The sequence below is a fragment of the Grammomys surdaster genome, unplaced genomic scaffold (genome assembly GCF_004785775.1).
Source record: "Grammomys surdaster isolate TR1022 unplaced genomic scaffold, NIH_TR_1.0 313, whole genome shotgun sequence".
Taxonomy (NCBI): domain Eukaryota; kingdom Metazoa; phylum Chordata; class Mammalia; order Rodentia; family Muridae; genus Grammomys; species Grammomys surdaster.
The window spans coordinates 4,228,319-4,246,395 of NW_021604732.1; the positions used below are offsets into that span (position 1 = coordinate 4,228,319).

General features: G+C 41.0%; 1 protein-coding gene across 6 annotated transcripts in view; it reads right to left on the minus strand.

Annotated features, from left to right (window-relative positions):
* The window catches only part of Ebf1 (EBF transcription factor 1), a 379,734-nt gene that overhangs the window by 356,121 nt on the left and 5,536 nt on the right, over positions 1-18,077 (minus strand). For all 6 annotated transcript variants that reach the window (XM_028777670.1, XM_028777669.1, XM_028777668.1 and 3 more), the window contains exon 5: positions 8,727-8,800. In XM_028777670.1, the coding sequence (XP_028633503.1) occupies positions 8,727-8,800 (74 nt within the window). The remainder of the gene's footprint in view (positions 1-8,726; positions 8,801-18,077) is intronic.

Genomic DNA, 18,077 nt, shown 5'->3' on the forward strand with positions numbered 1-18,077 from the left:
AGTCTATGGCTTCTCTTCCTACCCATCATCATGATCTTCAACAGAGTCGCTTTTATTTATTTCTGGGACTACTGCAAAGCCTCCCCCTTGATCTCACTGTCTCCGCTTTGACTCCATCTAACAGATCTGTCGCATCTCACTGACCTTTTCGCAATGTCCAGGGGATCGTGCCATTTTGTTGTCTAAGACCTTTGAACAGCTTCCCACTGCACTTTGAATAAATCCATGGTATGGCGTCATGCCAGGCCACTGACCTGCCACCCTTTCTTACCAGCTTGCCAAGCTCCAGCCTCATGGGCCTGATGTGATTCCCTCCTCCATGGCATGCTCTGTCAGACCTCATGTCCAGGCAAGCCTCTGATGGACAGCTCTTCCCGCCCTTCCCTCCTGAGCCACTTTCCCTTGCCTCTTAGAAATCAGTGTTGGTCCCCTGGCTTACCTGACACTTCATCCTTAATCTAAATTGGGCTGTTTTTCTCTTGGGGACTTTCTACAATGTAGCTCAGCCTGTTGCTTATGTTTTGAGGCATTTTGGTTGGGAATTTTCCCCATTCCATGTTCCCCTTCTGTTAATTCATATACGTCATGAAGGTAGAAACTGTCCATAGCACTTACTTGTACATAAAGCTTAAGCTAGACTGTCAGAGCTCAGGATTAAATGATTCAGTGAATAAATGATTGAATGATGGATGAATGTTAATGGACAACTTTGTGAATAAGTATGCTGTACTGGGGAGACACAACAGATAAAATGATAATAAAGCTAACTCCCCGGACAGGCATTGTGTACTCCATTTCACCCCACACACAAAAGCACCTCCTCCAAATGTCACTCTTGGTCCCAGAGATGTATTTCAATTTATGTATACTCCATCTCCACAACGCAGATGCCCTGATGATAGTAAGAGGAACTAAGCCAGGTCTATATGCTGTGACCCCAAGATGCTCAAAAATAGGCAAATGAGAAGGACCAAATGGAAATTAAATAGGCAGAGTCAAGAAGACAGAAAAGGGAAACAATGAAGTCACTGCACACATAGAAAGAAAGGTGTATACACAATATTAAAACTAGCTTAAACAGGTTCCTGTATTTTGGGTCACACTGCCACACCATATAGTCAGCACTCCCTGAAACACAATATCTACAATATCATCCCACTAAGATACAGAGAGAGTTAAGATATGATCATGCAATGTTCTTCACAGGCTCCTAGGAAGTCTAAGTCTTTAGCTGGATCGCTATTTTTGGAGTTTTAGAGGTTTCTTGAGAGGCTAACTGAAGGAAGTATGTCTCTGGGGATACATGCTTAGGAGTGGTACCTTGCCATGAGCCATTCCTATATCCCAATTTCTGTTTCCTGGCTTTCAGGAGGTAATCAGCTTTTCTCTACGATGGGCCCAGAAACAGAAAGTGACCATCTACTGAACACTTTGAAAAATGAGCCAAAGGAAATCCTTCCTCCCTTAATGAGTTTCCAACATATATTTTACCATATCAGTGAAAACTGACAAAGATGTACAGAGACATATATGCACATGCAACACATGTATGGATGTAGCTGGAAGTGCACATGTGTGTACGTACATCTATATTCATAGAATTCTGTACACTAAAAAGAATGAAGGTACAGTTGACACAGTTCATGGAAGAAGTCTACATTATAGTCTGAGTTAAGAAATCAAGTCACAACATAATATGGACAGTATAAATCCACTTCTGGAAGAATGAGTGAAGGAGAAGGAAGAGAAGAAATGTTCACAAGTCTGGTATACGTCCACAATTCACTTAAGCCTCCACTGCTTAACAAAGTTCTTCAGTGCTTGGCCACCCCAAAGCTCTGTAGCTTCTGCCCAGATGTGTAGTTGAATGCACATCCACATTCAACTACACATTTCATTCATTGTCTAATTTTATTATCTGTCTTTCATGCTTGACTTTTACAAAGACAGATACCTAAACTCTTAGTCTCCTCTCTACAACCCCAGTAAAGGCAACTAAAAGAAGGTGGATTTCAAAAGTTGACTTGTGAATAAATTCCAGAGAACATTAAAGATTAATCTAGAAAAGCCTAGAAAAGATGGCGGATGGAGGGAGAGACATCCTTCATTTCCATTCATCCTGGTATTCTGCTTTGTGTTGCAAGGACACCTCCCTACTAAAAGAAATAAAAGCCAATCTCAAACAGAAAGAAGCTTTGCTTATAGCTTTATTACACTTTTAGTCACATCTTTGCTTATTTATTTATCTCTGTGTGTAGGTACACACACCTCTGTGTACATATGGAGATCAGAGGACAACTTGAAATAGCTGAGTCTTCCTTTCTACCACATGGGTTCCTAGAAATCAAACTCTGTCTCAAGGCTGAGATGATATCCACTAACCAGTAGCTTCCCAGAGCCTGAACCCTTAGGGGCTCTCAGAGACTGAACCATCAACCAAAGAGCAAACATGGGTTGGGCCTAGGCCTCCTGTACAAATGTAGCAGATGTGCAGCTCGGTCTTCATGTCGATCCCCCAACAACTGGAGCAGGGGCTATCCCTAAATCTGTTGCCTGTCTGTGGAATACATTTCCCTAAATAGGCTACCTTGTCTGGCCTCAGTGGGAGAAGATTCAGCTAGCCCTGCAGAGAAGATGTTTCAGGGTGGGGGGCTTCCACCCCTCAGAGGAAAAGGGGAAGGAGAGGGAGTGCTAGGGGAAGACTGGGGGGGCAGTCATCTGGATGTAAAGTGAATAATAATAATAATAAAAATAAAATGACTAAAAAGAAACAAACAAACAAACAACAAACAGAGCTACCCTTCAACCCTGTGACTACCTATTGTTATAATTCTTCCACCTCAGTCTGACCTGACTCACTTCTTTTCACTAAAGTCAAACAAGGAGAGGTGAGCACTGATCTCTGCTATACCCAAGACAGGAAGCATTAACTGGGAGGGACAAGCCGAAAGAACTAAATCACTAATGTCTGGACAGAAGAGGGCTTATGCTGAAGCACCCCATAGATGACACATTTGAAGCACTTATCAGGAAAAGAAACCATGTTGGTCAAAGCAAACATAGTGAGCATGCCTGAAGCCCCCATCCACTCACACGGCATCTCTCAGTCTCCCGCCATCTGTGCCTGTATGGGTTCTGCACGCTCCCTACACCGGGCATCTACTGAGAAGTCTTGGATTTCCCTAATTTGATTTGTCCAGGATCAAGATCCCAAAAAAGCAGGCAGGTGCCTGTTTTGCATCCCTTTTTAATCTGCAACCCAAATGACAGGACAGCCATGTGGCCAGTCACAACAGCAGGTTCCCCCGACACCTAGTGTGGGCTATGTGCACTGGAGACTCCGAACAGCAACCTTTTCACCAGCGGGACCATGTATCTCCCACTGAACACTTGGGGAAACGGCAGACTTAGGAGTCCCGCCCTTAGCAGTCTAACCCAGGTGGTAGATTTCTAGTGAGCTGACTCACAAGTTCATAAATCAGGGCAGGAAACATCTGACTGCTCCCTAGCCTTGGAGTCTGCAGAGCCTCATCTCAAGCACTGTAAGCAGAGCCTCTTGCCACTGGAGACATGGGCCATTTGGGTAGTGGGTGGGGACAATTAAGAACTGTGGAGAAGAGTGGGTAAAAGAGGGAGGGGGTTGTGAGGGTTGGGCTGGGGCGAGAAGAGGGAGGGAGGACTTCGATCTTGATATAAACTGAATGAATAAATAAATAAGTAAATACAATATAGAAAAAAAGAGGAGTTACATAGCTCTGATTGGTCCAGAACTCACTATCCATCACATGCTAGCCTCAAACATACAGAGATCCTGTGCCTGTGCCTGTGGCTGTGCCTGTGCCTGTGCCTGTGCCTGTGCCTCTCTACCTGTACCTGTGCCTGAGCCTCCCTCTCTGCTTCTCTCTCTCTCTCTCTCTCTCTCTCTCTCTCTCTCTCTCTCTCTCTCTCTCTCCCTCCCTGCCCCTGCCCCTGCCCCTGCCCCTGCCCCTGCCCCTGCCTCTGTCTCCCAGGTGCAGGAATTACAGAGAAGTGCAACACTTCCTGCTAAAGTGAGCATTCCAGTAAAAATTAAGATTCCTACCCTACTCATCCAAACTGACTGGAGAATGAGCTCTGTGGATTACCTGGACAGTCTGGACAGGGGATCAGTTCTGAAGGAATCTGCACATTGACTCCTCTGGCCTCAGCCATCCTCTCACACCTAAAGTTACTTGTCTTAGGAACACTCAACCTTCAAGCGCTCAATCCTGTTGTGTCTTTGACTGAGCACTCTTGGCCTTGTGTACTGCTGGGGTTAATATCTGGCACTCTTCGCTCCTGACTGGCTCCCTCCATGTTTGCCAGCATTGTGTAGTTTTTCTTCATTTGTCTAGGGTTCATTTCTTCTCTGATCAGTATTCTTACTGTAAAAGTGGCCTGCACTTTGTGCCACGTGGGCCTATCAAAACTGAAATGAGACTCAGGGACCTACATGACTCTACTTCCTGAGTCACTGGTGGCCTGGGGGCTTTTTTCTCTTTGTGCCCATCCGTGTCTCATCATCGTTGAAATCTCCTGTAGTTGATTTCCCCTTATATGCTCAAAGTTCTTTCTAATTCTACAGTGTGATCTTCTTATTCAACATCATCATTCCTCTTAAGAATGGAATCAGTGAGTCCTCTCTTCTTACTCTGAATTCTCCACCCCATCTCCCACAGAGCCTCAGTTCTTGCCTTTGAAAAGCAGAGTCTGAAGCTGCTTATCTTTGACAAAGTCCCTCTTCCCAGGTCCAGGACACAAGTCTGTTCAGCTGTAAACCTCCACAGAGCAACCCTGCTCACAAACACTTCTTTAGGCAGTCTCTAAAAATCCCTTTCCCATCCCCCCACCTCTGTTCCCACGGATTCGACCCACCTACAAATATTTCTCCCACCTCAGAGTCCTTTACCTCAACCCTCCACCACATCAAACCCTTTCTTTGCCCAGTGAAGTCTAATTAGCTGTTTAAACCTTCCAACTTCAAGCTCTCCTACTATGGCACCTGAAATTTTTTACTCTCAATTCCACAAGGGTTTGCACATAGTAGGTACTAACAATGAAGATATATAATCACCACAACTGTAGCAAACCGGGTACATTCTGGTTTTGATAGACACTAAATCTCCCTTCAACGCTTTCTTACCCTCAGCTACTTGGAGCAACAAAGTACCAAATACTTGGCCAGGCACGGATGAGTTCTCTACTACTGTTTCTATTAATACTGCTTCAAATCATAACAGGCTTTCCGTTCTGACTCTGCCAAGCATCAAGGTAAGATTTATAGGGACTATGGCATTTAACCTTCACTACCACCCTATGAGATAGCATTAAAAACCCCATTTCACAAATGGGACAGCTGAAGCGTGGAGTAAACTGAGTCACTTCCTGCCCTTTAAAGGACTTGGCTGAATTAAGACAGAGAGTAGGTGCCATTGCAAGGACAGGGAGTGCTATGGAGTTAAAAGCACCCGGTACTCTGGACAGCCTACAAGGGGTTATGACTTGGGCCAAGGGCCAGAGGTGCTTCCCTGGAGAAGCCACACATAAGTGTCTGAAGGAGGAAACTGGACTAAACCTGGAAACAAGTAAGGAAAAAAAAAAAAAAACTCTATCAAGTAAGCAGGCTAGCCTTGAGAGTGTTGTGGTTCTTTTACAAAATAAAATAAGCAAGAACCTTCCTTAGGAGGGTGCCTCTGGCCTGCCATCTCCCTGGGTACTGGAAATGAAGAACACCTGCCTGCAGCCTGCTGGAGAGCTGGATACCAAGTCTCCCTACTAAGCTGAGTTCCTGGTTTTCATTTGCATTGAAACACAGAGGTTAGGGTCCTCACATAAGCAAAACCCTTATAGACTCCTACTCTTAAGAAAAATAAATGAAAGGATTCATAGAGCCATATTATCTGTAGAACTTGACCACCACACGTGATTGGTGTGATCTCTCATAATGTTATAGAAGTGCTCTGCATCTTCAAATCAAAGAGCGTCAATAAACTAATGATGGCAATTTTTTTAGCCATCTCACACAATGGGGTCACCTTCTCCACAAAACACAATGGTTTTCTCCTTCTCCTCCCCCTTCTTAATTTACAGCACCTGAGACAGGACTGTCCCTTGCTTATCTTTTCCTTTTCCCTTCCTTTTGCCTATAATGAACAGAATGCTCCAAGCCCTTTCTTGTGGATCGAAATTCTGTCCTTCATCATAGCCATCGTACTATAAACATACAGCTTTTGTGACATCAACGAAAAGTTTTATTGTGCCGTTAGCTTTGATAGAAAGCACTGCAGAAAGTTGTTTAGAAATTAAATATCTAAAACAAGCTATTTTAAAATCCAGGGCCTTCACTATTTCATGTCTGCAATGAAGAAATTTCATCTTGGGGAGAGCAAGCTGTCTTTCACACCATATGGCTAATGGTGGTGCATAGCAATTAGCCAGGCTGATTAATGGTGAACAGATTCTAATTTTATGCTTATAATTGAGGCTGCATTTGCACCCCTGGTGCAAATTCAGCACATCCCAACTTCCACTTACAACAGGCAAGAAATCAAGAGAAATAGGATGGTATGGAAAGTGAGATTTTTTTTCCTAAAGCCCCCTAAAGAGCATCAGATTTGCAATTTAAAAGACTGTTAGCCACACAATAGATGACAGGTTTGTGTAATGGGGTCATGGTAGCCTGTAAACAAACAGTACCCCTTCCACATCTACAGGCAGCCAGGGAAAGCAGTAATCTGTAACATTAGCAAGATGACATTTGGAATATGGCTTTTCCCTCTTCGCCACGCAGTACAAACAGTGTCATTTGCCTTCCGTGGCTTGAGAATTTTATTTTTTTGCTATTTTTATGTTTCTGAAAAATAGAGAGAACGTCAGCAGTAAAGCACACCAACCAGCATAATAAAGCACTTTGGACCAATGAATTTTAAAAACAAGGAAAATATAAACTGCATTAATAGAGGGGGCCCTGTGCATGAGAGGCATAATATATCTCTAAGTAGTTCAAGAATAGAATTCTCTCCAGCATAATCCAAACATATGCAGATACGAAATGCAAATCAATGATGTATAGATAGTGCTTGGCCTGTTCGTGGAAATCCATCTTCCTGTTTCCTGTTTTGCTACAGTCATATGCAGCTCTGCGTGGAGAGTTCAGTCTAATGGCATGTTAATTGTAGAAGGCTAAAATAATAGAGGCACGGTTGGGGAAGCAGTAACATAGACAAGGTTATGTTTTACTGCTTTTCAAAATGGGCTTTGCTCCTTTCATTCTAAAAAGGTCCCACTCAGCTAGATTATATCCAGTTCATACATACTGGCTAAAACTAACTTTTCCTACTTAGGAAGGAATCCCACACCATTTGGGAGTGTTCTGCTACTGTCTTAAGTCTGGAGAAAAAAAAACAACAACCTGGCTTTTAGAATAATTAACAGGTTTTACAAATCACTGAAGTGAAAATGTGTGAAACTCTTGTATATCTTAGAACTATAAATCAGAAGTATTTTTTTGAAAAGGAACGAAACCCAGGATTTTTATAGAAACAAATGATAATATTTGGGATTTTACTCAGAAAACACACAAAGCCCTTTTGAGTCTCTTTCCACCTGTAGAATTGTGACATTGTTTGTCCCAAGAGTCCATGAGCAGCCGGTGAGGGCTACCCATGCCGAGATGGCAGCTGAAGACCCACGAAGACTGGTCAATGACATTCAGTAGCCAAACATACATTGTGCCAGAGAGAGCCTGTTTAGCTAACAAAGCAATTAGGAACTCTCCTCTGATGTCAAGTGGCATCTCCCTGCTTTATCCAATTACTTGGGAGATATTGGGAGCAAAATCCTGGTTTATTTTACAAGGAATAAGAGCATAAGTGAAAAGGCTGCCTTTGTCCCTCTCCCTCGAAGGCCTGGCAGAGGTCTCAGATGCCACTCCGCCATGATCACAGCAGAAAGAGACTCATCTGTGAGGAACATGAATTATTAGACCTTTTGTGGTCTCCTTTCCAGTATCCTTCCCCAAAACTTCAAGGCTCACTACTCCCAAGAAATATTAGCTTCACGTTCAGATATGAACAGGATAACTAACAAACCATCCACAGGAGAAAAGAGGAGAGATAGAGACAGAGAGAGACACAGAGGAAGGGAGAGAGAGGGAGAGGGAGGGAGGGAGAGAGAGAGAGAGAGAGAGAGAGAGAGAGAGAGAGAGAGAGATCAGTTTAAGAAGAAATGAGGCGCTCAGGTATGGAGCTGTTATATTAAGTAGAAGAACTCAAAAGGAGGAAGTGTAACTTTCAAGTTGACCCAAACAGAAGCCTCTACTGACTTCAAGAGAACTTGTTTTTTACTAAGCACGCAGTTGAGTGCAAATGTTACCAAAAAGGAGGTTGTATTCTATTTGACTCCACTGGGAAGAATGAGGGAGGGTGCTGCTCTGTGGCCATTAACAGTGAAGTATCAAAAACGCAAACTGACTTCTCCCCACGATTAAATGTAATAAACAAACAAGACCCACCGCGATCCTTGACGCTACTGAATGTGTCTTAGAATTCTTCTAGACCATTTACCAAAACCGAAATAAACATAATCCCCACCCCCAACAGAACTTATTTCACCTAGGTTTGTGATCCAAATTCATCTTTACTTCTATAATGAGAGAGAGAGAGAGAGAGAGAGAGAGAGAGAGAGAGAGAGAGCAAAAAATTTCTTACCTGCACATGATCTCGTGTGTGAGCAACACTCGGCACATTTCAGGGTTCTTGTCTTGGCCTTCGTACACTATGGCCTGAAAGTAAAGGCATATTTTTAGCTAAAAATAGAAGCAGGTAGCAGAGGGTTATGTATAACAATCCAGTTCTTCACCACCTCGCCCTTGCTGGGGGGCCAATTAACTTTTAGGAGCAAAAAGCCTCACTGGGCTGATTATTGCAGGACGCGTTGCTCAGGATCAGCCCAAATTGAGTGGAATGGGATATGATCCTTTCTGCCCTATCAACCACCTCATTATGCACATCTTTGGACCAGAGCACGCGATGGGCATCTGTTGTCAAGACAACCATAATTCTCTTTTCAATACAGAATAAAAATAAGTCTAATCAATAAAGAGGGATGCTCCAGAAGGCTGAAGAGGTTGCAATATTTTGTATCTCAAATGTAGAGAGGCATGTGGGTTTGATTGGCCAGCCACACACATTTGCTGCTCCCAGCCCCCACATTGAGTGTTCTACTGGCAAGTAGCAGAAAATAAGTTTAGGAAAAGCTATATGTCTATGCACTGACTACGTCATTTCTGAAGCAATTCAATCAGGGGAAACCCCTCTTCCTACCGAGAGGCTGAAAGCAAGTGCTGCTGCAGGGTGTACACCCGCCCAGACGGGAACCCTTGCCAGCATATGCTGTGTGGGGGATGAAATCACAGAGTCAGCTCCCTAAGTAGAGAATTACATCTCAGTCTCAAAATCTGGATTCCCTCAACCACCAGCCACGGGCGCTTTGCTCTCTTTTCTTTTTTGCAACACAATCACATTTCGCTTTCAGACATCCACCAAGTTCCCCCAAACCTCAAGCTTGCACGTGGATCTACAGGTTACTATCCCAGCCAAAGAGACACACAATGCTATTGGTAGACCATGGTTCTGCATCAACATACATTGAGCTCACTTAACACTGTATCACTGCATAATACTAATATAACACAGCTTCAAATTGTTAATAAAATTACTTTCACACATTCACAGAACCCTCAGCTTCTTGGTGACAAAACTATTTAAATTAACCAGAGATTATTCTTATTATTATGTGGTATATAAAAGTACGTCTGTGCCTAACGTGTCATTCTCTCTCATGTGCTATGGTTTTGAGCTTGGAGACAGAACCACTGTGACTTAAGACCCAGTGTAGCCAGATCCATGGGTCATGACCTGATTACAGTATCTAAACACAGACAAAATCAAACTTTACAGTGAATTAAAATGAAGAAAAAGTGGTTGGGGAAAAAAAGCACATTTCTCTAACATTGGTCCATCAAAACTATCTTTTATGGCTAACTCATCATAACCTTATATTTGAAATAAATGATTTTACTTTAACTGTGGACTTCTAAAATGGTTGGAAGAATGTATTTAGAAGTCCAGGATAGGATATTCATTACCCAGATTCCTCAAACGTTTGCATTTTACTAAATTTGCTTTCATTTTTCTTTTTCCCCTAAATCACTTTTTAGCAAATTGCAGATATATCCTCAATATATTTGCATGCATTTCCTGAAAACAAGGCTTTTTCATGCATAATCACAGCACAATTATCTAAATCAGAAAATTAGCATTGATACAATAGAATAATCTAATCTCCAGACCTTATTGAGATTTACCAATTACCTAATAATGTCCTTTACAGCGAAAGAAAATCCTGTACTAATCACCACGCTCAGCTGTCATGTCTCCTTTCATTCCGAATATCCTCCAGTCATTGTGGTTCATGGCATTGACATTGTTGAAAATACAGGCCAGTTACTTTGTAGAATATCCTTCAGTTTGGGTTCTATTCTGGTTCTCCAGCTCATATTAAAGTCTTAGACTTCAAGGCAGGACAGCAGCACAGAATGATGCTGAATTCCCTCTAAACCACGTTCTACTTAACCACCAGTTTATTCACAGCATACACTCTGACCATTCCCTTAGAGTGATACCCACCATCCACCAGTGACCATAGGCTAGCTTTTCACAGTATAATGTTATATCTCACCCTTTATTAGTCACTCATAACTGGTTTGGGGGGGGCAATAATTTGCACTACATTAATGTCTTCTGATGTGTCAAATCTTCAGTCACTAGTTTTAGTGTGAATACATAACTTTTCCTTTTTCCTATTATATTTATTTATCATATTGGGAGGGCATGTGCCACTATGTGTGTGTGAGTGTGTGTGTGTGTGTGTGTGTGTGTGTGTATGTATGTGTGTGTGTGTATGTATGTATGTATGTATGTATATGTGTATGTGTGTATGCATGAATGTATGAGGTCAGAGATCAAATTTCAGGAGTTGGTCTGTCTTTCCATCATGTGGAGATTAAAATTGAACTCAGGTCTCCAGGCTTGTCAGCAAGCACCTTTACCTTCTGAGTATTCTCGCTGGCCCTTTTGCCAATATTCTTAAAAGATTTCTTCAAATTCCCAAAAAGTTGCTTTATTCAAGAAAATTCTTTAATTAAAAATATTCTGAAAATCAAAAATTGAAGCAAGTGAGATGGGACAAAAGGTAAAGATTGTCTGCTAAAAAGCCTGACAGCCTGAGTTTCATTCCTGCAGTTTCCACTGTCCGATACTTGTCCTTTGACCTCCACACATACAATGTGGCACGCATGAGCCCCCCTACACACATGAGCATATCTGTGCACTTGAGCATACAAACTAAATAATAAATAATTTTAATATGTTTTCAAACTATATGTGTGTCTCTTCTATTTCCTGCAATCACTGTTTTAAAAAAATTCAAGAAAGGAAGAAAGAAAACACTTTAAATTACTGACTAGATCTCAAGCATAGTGCTAAAAAAATGATGCTAACTCCTATTATCACTAAATTGGTTCTGTGTTCTCCTAGAACTCAACATAACCTCTGCTTCAGCTTCAGTGTTTGTCTTGCTAAACTACTACTACTGCTAATAATAATAATAATTAATAATAATAATAACTTGATAAGCAGTTTACAGGTCTAGAAAACTTTTCTGTGTTGAAGCAGTGGGTAGCAGGAGAGAAAAAAATGATGCTATTTGGGGGTGCGTGACAGTCATATCTATTACATAAGATCTCCGTTTGGAACTTTCTAGATGAGATAAACGTTATTACTAAGGCTGCTAGTTGAAATGAATGAGGCCATGATAATATCCAGTTAATAATAAGCTTCAAGGCAAATCTACTGAGGACTCCCCCAGGCAATGGATGACAGGGACTCCCAGAAGTCCTGTGTTTTCTCCTTGGTAACTGAACATCACTTATTAAAGGCCCAGTCCCTCCATACTACATCTCTTTGCCAAATACCAAGCTACCATTTTGCTTCTGGTAGTGGAGTCAAAACAGAGAATCGTTCTCCAAATCAAGCATACAAAAATGAAACCAAGAGTTTGGATTTGCTCAGAAATAATTAAGAACTCCGGGGAGAACTGGAATCTGAGGTTTCTGCCTTCCCTCTCCCTCTGCCTTTCTTCTCCCTGTGCCTGAATAGAATAAGAAGGGTTCTCAAGGCATAGGGGTGGAAAAAGAAGTACCTGCTTCTGGGAAATTCTGCAGTAAAAGAGAGTGGGAGTCTACCATGAGATAGGAAGGATAAAATCCCTGTTCCTACTGTAAACTGCCCTGTCACATTAAGAGAGCAAGGTTTCCTGTGCAATTCAAAGGCAGAACTCCCTCCAGCCTCTACCCAGTTTTCTTATCGCTGAAAAGACTTATTAAAATACATATGCATGCATGCATGCACATACATACACAACACAGAGAAAATATTGGTCCAGAGATGAATATTTGGATGGGACCAGGTACAAGGTAGATATGATAGATTTATTTGGGTAGCTCAAGTGTCACAGTAACACTAAGACAGACTTTGGCCTTTTCCCCCACTGCTCGAAGTTCCCACTCCAGCTTGCTCCTCTACTAGAAAGCATCTCTACTGTGTACATTTAGCATGCACAGTGAGACTGGCTCACAGTTGAGCAAATCCAGACGCTAAACACCACCCCCAAGGATAGGCATCTTCTAACACTAATTTTGGGTTCATTTCAGCTTCTCTCACTAATTTAAATGTATGCTTCTGTGAGGTTTGAGGCAAGATGGTTGAGGTTGGATCAGCTGGGAGATCCCAGGGGCATATAAACAGCCTTGACTATTTTAAGTGAAACCATTTTAATAGACAGCTGGTTTAGGCTACAGACAATGGAGCCCTGAGAAGAAGGCTCATTGTCATCCTCCACAGTAAATCATGCGTCTGCTCGTTGGGAAGAAGGTGGTCTGCCGAGAAAGCGACAAAGACAACACTGGCTTAAATAAATCAATGTGTTTATCAGAAGTGAGGATGGGGGAGCTCCCACTCCGATGGGAGGTAGAGGGAGAGAAATTATAAAAATGCATTATTGAAATAAATCAATCAAGGGTGCATCAAGTTGAGCTTTATAACCATCAAAACAAAAGAATATAATAACTCGTGGAAAATACTGTTTACATTAATCCTGCCAAGGCCAAACAAATGCCTCAAGGCAGTGGGGATGCTTGGACAGGAACAAATGTGAAACAATAAACAGAAGTAACTTCACCTCAACTTTCCAAACCTGGTGCTACTAAGAGGTAAGTTGTTCAAACCGGTTGTATTTGGAGACCTGACTTTCTGATAGGTCAGTAGCTCCCCTCTCTGAATGTCAGCCTCTAACAGAAAAATAACAAGCAGGCAGAAATGAATATATGTTCCTGCTGATCCTCCCTCATTTTCAGATTGGTTTTTGAACTGCATTGTCATATGTGTGTGTGTGTGTGTGTGTGTGTGTGTGTGTATGTGTGTGTGTGTGTGTGTGTGTATAAAACTGAAGAAGAAAAACATGGATATTGTTAAAACTTTCATACCCTTGAAGAACAACAGTTTCATTGTCCGAAGAGAAAAAAAAACATTTTAAATGCTTAATTATAAGTCAATGTGTGCACATCTTGGAAAATCAGTCAATCCCTGTACCATGCTTGTCTCAGTTACCACTGTTTTAAAAGTCATCTTTGAAGCATAGTTCATCCCCAGCTTTTCAAAAGTATTGCTGAGGCTTAAAAGTTCACTGAGACTTACTTCGGGATAAACAAAGCAAAAGGGGGAAAAAAAAAAACAACTCTGTGAGAACACACCGGGATCATACTTCAATGAGATGCCCACAGAAGTTCAGAGAATTGAGCTTGCCGTTCTTTTATTTACTTTTCTGATAGCTTTAACTCCTTCTGTCCCACACCACATTCAAGGGAGCAATGAGAATCTCCATTTTTCTCATTAGGAATTTGTCCTGATTTGCAATAAGGAGGGAGGGAAGAAGAGGGGACAGGGAGAGGTAACAGAAACTTGAATTTCCCACATAAATCAAAACAATGACCTTGAAAATTATACTCCTATCTCTGAAAACAAAACAAAAAGCAAAGTCTATTTGTCGCCTCAGAGAAAGGGCCATAAGTATAAAAATTGCCTCCTTCGACCAAAAGAGAAGTATCTTCTAAATATAAACTATCAGTGATAGTAAATTACTAAGAATTGAGCTAATCAAAAAGCAATGTTATAGTATCAACACACTGCACAGTAATTACTACATTCACCCACCCTGTTCCACTGCCTTTCATAAAAAAAAAAAAAAAAAAAGAAAGAAAAAAAAAGAGTGCTACATTATATAGTCCAGTTTCCAGTAGGTGAAAGAACCCTAGTTAAAAATTAAGCCATGCCAAAGAAAACACCACAAATCTGACATTTCATAAACAATTGTGTCAAACAGCAATCTACCATTAATGGTAGAGTAAAATCAAAACTCATTTTGCTTCAAGTAGCAGCTCGGCTACTGGCGAACAAATTGCAAAGATGTAATTTCAGCTCAGCAGCTAAGCAGGCCCGTTTTCAGAACTGAGTTAGGCATGATATCATATTCACTATGCTGCTCGGTTACATCACAGCCCTGACTAAAAGGCAAGCACGTCCCCAGTGCAGGGGGCTTTCTGCTGCATCTCTTCTGTCTTGAAGATCTAAAAGCCCTTATATTATTCAAATGCCTTGGGGCTGGGTGGGGACTAAATATTTCAAATAATTCCATATGACATTTTTCCTAGAAGCAATAAACAATATTCTACTTGGATAGTTACTGCATTTACTACTTTAGTAGATACAATTGACTTTGTCAACTCAGTCAGGCAATAATAATAAAATCATAAGAATAGCTAATTTATTATATACTTAATATATGTCAGTCACTGTTCTAAGGCCTTTGAAGTTATGAATCTATTTAATTTTCACAGCAGAACTTCAAGTTGGGTGCAACCATTATTCCCATTCGTTTGATTCTAAATGCATATATATTTTAATTCCTCACTAAAACCTAATCTTCCCTGCTCCAAAACCTATGTCAACAATTCACGAATGTCCACGTCCAAACAATCTTCATCCCCAGCAAGAAACATACAGATAACAGGCTGTCGGTACAGCCATATGAGTTCGATAAATGCATCCCGACTAATATGTTCGTTTTTAATGCTGTTCAAACATTCACATGGAAACAGCTCTAGCGTAAATATCCCTGAACAAATGGCTGTATATTATCCAGGAGGGAGCAGTTGGGCCGCCAGACTGGGGAAGTACTAGGCCATCTGGCTCAGGCAAGCTCTCCAAACCCATCAGCTTTGTTTTCACCCCCAGACTCCAAACAACACATTTTCCACTGTGATGAGTTTACATTTTCCCAAACACAGGTCCTGATCATGCATAAAAATTCCAAACTTCTTCATTCCTCTATGTGCAAGGAAATTTAAATCACCTGCGTTTTTGACATGTTACCAAAGGAGACAGAGAGCTGTTGAAATATAGCCCCTGACATAAACCTGCTCTGTCCTCTCTTATTTGGCTCCCTGGGCATATGAAAGAGCCTCTTTGCTGGCCTGGTAAATTCCTTAGGAACTTACAGATAGGCCAAAAACAAAAAAAGTGTTTATCTACCAATGAGCTGAAAGAGTGGTTACTCAAGCCTATGTAGCCATGGTAGAATATAATGAAACAATCAATGGGCGTAAAGTTAAAGCCACAACTTTAAGGGCTGCAAACATCAGAATAAATATATCAAGAAATTTAGCTAGGGAACAAAGCTGACAACCTTTACATTTACTGTCCCTGTGCCCTCTTTGCATCAGCACCATACCCCTCAACATATCCCACCTTTAAACCCATACATACAAACATGCTGTGACTTCCGTTCGCCCTTCTCAAAAAATAAATAAATGAAATAAGGGGAAAAAAACCATTTTGCTTTGGGGGCAGGGAGCATGAGATTGAGTTTTCTTTCTTTATTAAATATCACTTGAAAAACTCACTCTTCACAAACTAGTCTAAGAAATGAGCTAGTTTTGTGTTTATTAACTACTTAAAGATAGATATCTCAATGAATGAACCACGGAGTACATTACATCTCAAATGCAAACCTGAAGCAAGCCAGGTTAAGCCTCAGGCCTTCCCAACTAGGTCCACAAGAGCTTCTACAGTTGACACTGTTTCTGGATGCATCAGCCATAAACTTAGGGATCCTAAGGGCTTTTGCATGCTCACTAGTAGACTACCAAAAACAGCAAGGACACAAAAACAATCTATTTTTAGGCCAGCTAAACTTGGTTTTGAACAACCTTTCCCCAAAGCAAGACATTTCTTTTCTAGTTAAGTGGGTTTTGGTTTGGTTGTTGTTTTTTTTTTTTCTTTCACATTTTTATATTTTATGCCATATGTTTTACAAGGATGGGATAAGGAGATGGGACCTCAGAACCTTCTGTGTTCACTCCAAATGAGATTCCATCATACTTGGTAGGGCACAAAATTAGGAATCCTTCCTCAGAATAGTCTAATGAGACACTTTAGGAAGGTGTGAAACATTGTGTCATCCTCAGACATCCTGGTTGATTGAGTACATTCCTGTCTGGTCTCAGTATTGCTGCTAGATGCACTCAAAATGAGGAACAACCTGCACAGCTGTAGCCCAGCTACATGTGACTGGCTGACGAATCCATCTGAATGTTAACCCCAGTTGGAGTCAAGGGTATCACATCACGTGTGCAAAGGCACGTGTCTACTATGAAAAGGGCTAGAGTCACCAAACAACGGAGACAAGATTTCACGATCGCCAGGTATTCCCTCCACAATCTCTGGTGTTCTTAGACATTGACAGTTGTGTTCTGCTCCATACTCTGAATATCAAAATCTGAAATTCATCAGAAAGCACTTCACAGAGGGAAATGTTACCACTTAGTCAGCCAGCCTCTGTCACTCCTTCTAGTTAAACAGGCCAGTGTAGATAGAACCAACACTTTTAGAAAGTTTGAATCAGACTGAGCATTTAATTGTCATAGAATAATTTCAAACTACAAGGAGATCACTGAAGCTGAATATGAACATGATCCTGCAGCTAAGAAAATAAGGCTTCTGGGATCTCTATTTTTTGGAGTGTATGACATTAACTGAGTCCATAAGAAGGTAACCTACTTCCAAAACTTTGGCAGCATGTAACCAAAGGACAAGAAACTGGATAATGAACACAGATTGCCTTTCAAAGTGAAAGTTATAGAAAGGGCAGTTACCCAATCATTATGAAAGCAAATGAGTACATCTTAAAATGTCTTTGTCTTGATACTTTTGTACCAACTTAGGTAATTGTTAAATCTTTTTTTTTTTCAGGTTGCTCCTGACTACACTAACTACATGTATTTATAACTTAAACTTTTAGTAATATATGGCAAAAGACTTTTTCATACCTGTTATTTTTTTTAAATGAGCCATTTCCCCTCTCCCCCTCCCCATAGAATTTATGACACTATCAAACAGCCAAAGATACCTTCAGCTGTAGCAAAAATAAATAAATAAATAAAAATAAAAAAGCAAAGCTCTATTCCCTGTTAGTAAAATATTCGTCATATTGCTTTATATTTTTAAAAATCCTTCCACTGTTCTTGTATGAGAGAGTTTGTTGATAAAAATCAATTCTTACTAGCATTGTTTGTTTAGGGAGGTAGGAATTAGAGTTTGGGGGAGATTTAAATCAAGTAGAAACAATCTCTCCAAACATATTCCAATTTTAAGCTCCTTGGAATAGAGCTTTTCATAGCGAGGCCTGCAGTTTCAATGGTCAGTGTTACATAAACACATCGGCCCTGTATAGTTATTGGTGTAGATGCCTTTTCTCTTTAAAAGTAAGTTCTAATAAATACGTGTGTAAGAGGGGTTAGGGTCCATTCTTTTCCCTCTGTCTCCCTGTTTTCATTCCTCTCTGATGAGAAGGACAAGAAATGATATCCATAATATAAAAAACTG